General features: G+C 38.1%; 1 protein-coding gene across 1 annotated transcript in view; it reads right to left on the bottom strand.

Moving 5' to 3' along the window:
- The window catches only part of LOC109298980 (golgin subfamily B member 1-like), a 75,037-nt gene that overhangs the window by 34,320 nt on the left and 34,565 nt on the right, over positions 1–6,152 (bottom strand). Inside the window, exons 15-17 of the mRNA XM_019519416.1 lie at positions 4,279–4,432; positions 3,421–3,511; positions 946–1,076 (exon numbers count right to left, since the gene is read on the bottom strand). Of these exons, the coding sequence (XP_019374961.1) occupies positions 946–1,076; positions 3,421–3,511; positions 4,279–4,432 (376 nt within the window). The remainder of the gene's footprint in view (positions 1–945; positions 1,077–3,420; positions 3,512–4,278; positions 4,433–6,152) is intronic.

Genomic DNA, 6,152 nt, shown 5'->3' with positions numbered 1-6,152 from the left:
TCCCTTCCAACCCTAAATCTATGAAACTATGAAACTATTTTTATTGCCTTTTTACATCTCTTACCACAAAACATTATGCAACCTCCTTCAGGAAATAAAATTATGACCAGTGTATATTAGAAGTGTTATTAATGCTAGCTGCCTGACTTCTCATTCACAGTGTAAAGCAGAAATAATTCTACTCAACTAAATAAAGATATACTTGTTCAGTGACAACAAAAATGAAGCTCTTGATATCTAACATAGGCACCACAGCTGGTGACACAAGTGATGTCATCTTTCTTTGAAACTTGCATGGCAGCAACATGCTGAAAAGTTCTGATAAGGAGCCTATTTCCAAAACTATTTCACAGATTTTGCATAAGTGTTTTTACTGGTTAGCAAACTGGGTGCTATCTTGCACTGTACAGTGTAACAAAAGATAATAGAGGTACAGTAAAAGCTGTGTTATCCGGCACTTCATTAACTGGCACGCTGGTCAACATGGCAAAAGCGAAACCGGAAGTCCCACTTCTGGTTTTGCAGAGTCCCATTTTGGCCCACGGCAAATTTATTTTTATATTAATAAAGTTTACATGTAATCCAATGCGACTGGAAGGGACTGTTGTCTCTAGGATGGACAGGGAAGGGGCGGCGCTGTGCTTGTCCCCCGGCACACTGACAAGGCGAGAGACAGGCAAAGACGCCTCTCAGGTAACCGGCATATTTGGTTATCTGGCACCCCCTATTCCCCATGGGTGCCAGATAACAGAGCTTTTGCTGTATATAACAAAAGTGTGAATGGGCATATTCTATTGTAACATTACTCTGTCAAATTTTTAAAACACAGAAAGACTGTAGATTCTTTTATTTGTATATTTGCTTTACAAGAGAACAGATTAGGAATGGAAAGCTCACTTACTCTTCCCATATTATCTCCAGTTCTGACACAATATAAAAACTCACCTGAAGCCCCTCCATTCTTTCTTGCAGCTGCAATCTGTCTTCCAAGTCCTGACAACGTTCCTCTAGGAACAGTATTTGTTCCTGCAGTTGATTTCGTTCCAATTCCAACTCTTCAACTACTGTCCGTAAACCTACTTATCCAAAGGGAAAATTTCTGGTTTCAAGAACAGTCTCTAAAATGTCCTTCAAATAAAGATATCTATTAAAATGTACAAATTACCTACAGTTCTGTTGGTCTGATCTTCAGAGGTGTTAAGCACCTCAGTGCCCAGTGAAATTATTTGGGAACTGTTTCTCTGCACTTCTGAATATCTGGATATAACTGTTACCTCTGCATGTACCTATATAGCAAATATGGCTATTTTTTGCTACACAAATGGCATGGACAGTCTGTGTGTGTGTGGCAAGCGGCAGATCAGGGAGGGAACAGACAGCACACTAGCAGATAGGGAGTGCATGGCAGGGAACAGAAACAGAGCAGCAGAGTAGGGGAACAGGATCAGATTAATGCTCAGGAAGGGTGTGGGCCATAACCACCATAAAGGTTGGCCCCATTATCCTATAACAGTAGTGCTCAACCTTTTTGACCGGTGGAACTGATGGGCAGTCCACCAGCCAGTGGGCCTGATCTGTCACCCGAGGCAGGCACAGCTGCATGGAAGGGGAAGGGGCAACTCGGCCCCATGGGTAGGGCAGAGGGCTCGACCCAGGTCCTATCTGGGCCCAGCCCCGATCTATCTGCAAGGGGAAGGAGCATGGCCTGGCCCCAATCTAGCAGCAGGAGGAAGAGGAGGAGGAAGGGAGCATAGCCTGGCCCCAAAGGGGAAAGAGAGAGGAAGACCAGCTCCAACCCACCATGCAGGGCTTGGGGTTTGGGAATCTGGCAGGGGGAGGTTAGCCTTATTAACTGCCACTGCTCCCCTACTACAAAATTTCCTGACCCATGGGGAGCCCCACAGGCTAGATGCAATGGCTCTGTGGCCCAGAGTTGGCTTGCAGGTTGGAAGTTGAGCACCCCTATCCTATAGTGTAAGCATAGCAAGACCTCTGCATCATTAACCAGTTTTATTCAAGGTTAAAAGCAGGTGACACACCTTTAGGAGTGTACAGACATAACAGTTACATCCTTAAGAGCTAACACATGGTCTGCAAGAGCAATCCTCCTTCCCCTTGAAGGATGAAAGGTTTGATCTGTCCACCACCTCAGAGTTCCATGTGAAAATTCAGAAGCTTTCTTAAAGGTATCGTCTGGCCAAAAGGACAAAACTCTGAACCGGTGATTATACTACAATTGGTTCAGATAACTGTAATTTGGAGGAACAAATTAAAATAAAAGGTTCTTTCTCTTCCGCTTTTAACACAATATACCTATGGAATATTTTGAGGTGGAGAGAGCAGCTACAAACTGGGCTTAGTACAGAGAACGTTTCACAGCCCAACCAAATTATCTGCTCAACATTTGTGTGTGGCAACAATTACTGTGCACGTTTGTACTTACATGACTCCAGCTTAAACCAGTACCTAGTATTAAAGCAGTAACACCCAGTTTTTTTAGAACTGTGAACATCTATTTGAAATCCTAGTCCCGATCCCACAGCCTTGCAAGCTTCTAACCCAAGCTTGGATTTTCATTTAAAGCTTAATCAGGAAAATAAAAACACAACAGCTCTATTTAAAAACATCTTAGAAAACAAATGCCTTGTGTATGTAAATATATTGGAAAGCTATTGCTTTGGGGGCTGAATATAAATGTACATGCAGTAGCTGTAAATTCACTTTGGTTAATCAATATTAACCCAGTCTAAATTACTGTTTGGAGGTAGTTACAGAATAAAAAAGATGAATTTAATGTTTATACCAAACAAGACCTAGCCATATATTTACTTCACAGCAGACCCCTGGAATCAGCACCAGGAAACCCCAGGAAAAGCAGTTTTTTTATCTACAGGGACACTTAGAATGTATGTATTTTACTAACAAGAGGTAATAAGATATAATTATGTCCATCACAGACATAAAATATCTTATCCAGGGAGAGTGATAATATACATGAACAATAATCTTATAACTAAATGAAACGAAGATGGAATATAATGGTATGGTTGGAAAACAACATTATAGAGTGGAGCCACTTTCACAAAAACAATCTATCAACTGAAAAAAGTATATAACCTTAGAACAGTACATTTTCATTCAGACAAGGACTGCTGAAAACCCAGATGTTAAACCATGTTTGTGTTCTAGTTCTGAACCGAAACTAGGCAGTTCATTCAGCACGCACATACTCCAAAATGAAACAGAAAAAAATGCAAGCCAAAAAAAAATTCAACAGAGATTAGAATATACCACAAAATGGGATTGTTAGTTCAATTTGAAAATGAAAATAAACACAAAATACAGATGTTGTGCATGCTTTAATAAACTGTCTAGCGGTTATCACACCTGCATTAGGTGAAGTGTACTCTGGCCACCAACCTCCCATGTTCTCTCCTTCAGCTGAATCAGTGCTATCCAAGGTGACATTCAGTTCTTGAAAGCATTGTTTCCCATCAAAGCTGTATTCTTCCTAAGCAGAAGACATGAAAACAGTATTAATAAAAAGGGAGAAACTAACATAAAATACATATTCAATTGCCAGAGCAGTTTCAATTAAACCTATATGATAAACATTGCTGTAAGGCAGATTTATTGAATCGAATCCTGAGATATCAGACCTTATTAAAAAAAAAGAAACATTCTTTCTGTAAAATATGAATACAAGATTGATGCTGCTATTTCTTATAGATATGCAGACTCTTTCTCCTTAAATATAGTTATAGGATTAGGGACATCAACTAGGTAAACAAATATGTGAAGAATGAAGAAGTGATGCTCCTCAGAGATTGTCCCATACCATCTCACTGACAAAAAAGCCTATTAAGTAAAAGGTATGCCTAAGATGAAAGGTATGCCTAAGTCTCACTTCACTAAGCCCATGCATAACTTCAAGCTTGGAAGTTGTCCCCACAGAGAAATTTCTTCAAATTAAAAAAAAATACAATCCATGTAAATGCCCTAACCAAAGAGGAGACATACTATATAATCATCTATAGCTACATCATAAGCTATACCCTGTAAAGATATATGCATCATTGTCTTAATTACCTCTAAACTCTCATCCGTCTGCCTTATTGCTCAAACTTTCTCAGCCCCATCAGGCATAGACCTAAACTTTCTATTTATGTGTAAGGCACCATACATGCACTTGACATCATATAAGTAATAGAAATTCCCATGTCTCTGATTATTAAAACAGAGTTAAAATAAGTGGATTCCTTTGTTCTAACAACCCACCTGAAGTTTCCTGCTGGCTTGGTTGCTCTTCCTTCTTGATTGTTGCAGCCTGCCGATTCCTTGACCTGTGGTCAGTTCCTCCTCCAGCTCCTGCTGCCCTGAGACTATGGCTGGATCAGAGCAGCCAGGAAAGAACCAGTCATCCTCAATCAGTTTTGTGCCACAGGAAAGCAATCGCATTTATACATCAGACATATATGAGATACAAAGAGATCAGTGACAGACTGAAATCTCTATGAATGACAGACAGAAAAGAGATTACAGGGGCAATCCATAGCATTCATGTTGTGATTTCCCCCAGTGATGCTATGTAGAATGCAAGAATAATTTTATATTATTCTTCAAGTAGAAGCAAATTGTGATTTTACTTCTTCAGCAGAATTATAGAAAGATTGAATATAAAGGGGGGATAAGGTTGCATTTTGACAGCAAAACAAAAATCCAGCCAATTAAATTGCCAAATTACACCCCAGTTCAATTTACTAGGTTAAAACACAGCTAGTTGGTATGATAAAGACATCATCTGAGACTGCTGTATTTTATACAGCTGAACAATCACATGCATTTTTATGGAAATGATGAGTCCCACTTGAATCTTTAATTTTAGCATGAGCTACAATGCCAGATAATTTGAGGAAGTCACAAGCATGTACTACACTGCAAACTGGCATCAAACCATCTTATCAGATGTTAATTACATGATTCTTAGTGAGACAAATATAGAACCACTTGTAAATAACACACAATGAATACATTCAGAATACGAAAGCTTAAATAAGCATCCTGCCCTTTGTTAGAAATGATCTTCCATTTTAAGTACTTCCCATCTGTTTTTTGATATGACAAAACACGTTTGTGGGATAGGCTAGGGAATATATGTTTCATGCAAAGCATACAAAATAGAAAAGCCAGCATGAAGAAATGAATATAAAAGGTGGCTCCATATTTTAATCATCAAGGCCATAAGCTCTTCTCAGATTGAATCCTCACTTCGATAAATTAATCCAATTCAGGGTTTTTACTCTTCATGATGCATATATGTTCCATAGAAGGACTTGCCTCACTAATGTGTGAATTTAAGAAATGGATTAAATTCATTCCTACTGTAACACTGGGCAAGATTTATTCATGCAAGGATTCCACTAACTTAACCCAAATTGCAGAGGAACGATTTTGGCTTGATACCCCATAAAGCTAACAACTGTCACATTTAAGATGGAAACAGGGATTCTTTTTGTTAACATTAAGAATTAACAGCAAACTACATAATAAAAAGAGATTCCAATCTCTGTGTTTTTTTCATTAAGTACATTTAAATTACTTTTAAAGGGCATTTTAAATGGGACACTACTAAAGTAAAATTCATATTTTTTTAAAGATTTTTTTTTAAATCAATGTTTCTACAACATTAAGCTGATTAAAATATTTTCGAACATTAATTCTTTTGGCACTAATGTTGCTTTTTTGTTTCCTGCATTTCTCTTGACTTTAGTTTAAAAAGCAGCTACATTTCACTTTTAATTTTTATTACATTCTTATCATACACTCCCACAATTCAGTATTTGCTCTAAAGGAACAGAAAATCCTCATTTGTTTTTACTTACAAATAAGGTTTCTACAAGAGCTTTATTAAAAAAATATAATGCAAACATTTCTGTAAAAATAATGGTAAATTTGGGTTGCCACCAATCAGTAAGCTTAATGAATGTCAGTAAGAAATCAGCCTAAAAATGGCTTAGTAAAATCTATTAGAAAAAAAAAAAAACTTTAGCCATCAGTAAAAAACACTTAAGCAGCTGCAGCTTAATGAAGGTCTAAGAGACAGAGCACAGCAGAGCCACCACCAAGTCTTGCACCCTGCAGAAAGCACTCTC

This window comes from Gavialis gangeticus, unplaced genomic scaffold (genome assembly GCF_001723915.1).
Source record: "Gavialis gangeticus isolate Ggan-Ray unplaced genomic scaffold, GavGan_comp1, whole genome shotgun sequence".
Taxonomy (NCBI): Eukaryota; Metazoa; Chordata; order Crocodylia; family Gavialidae; genus Gavialis; species Gavialis gangeticus.
This window is presented reverse-complemented; position numbering and strand designations above follow the sequence as displayed.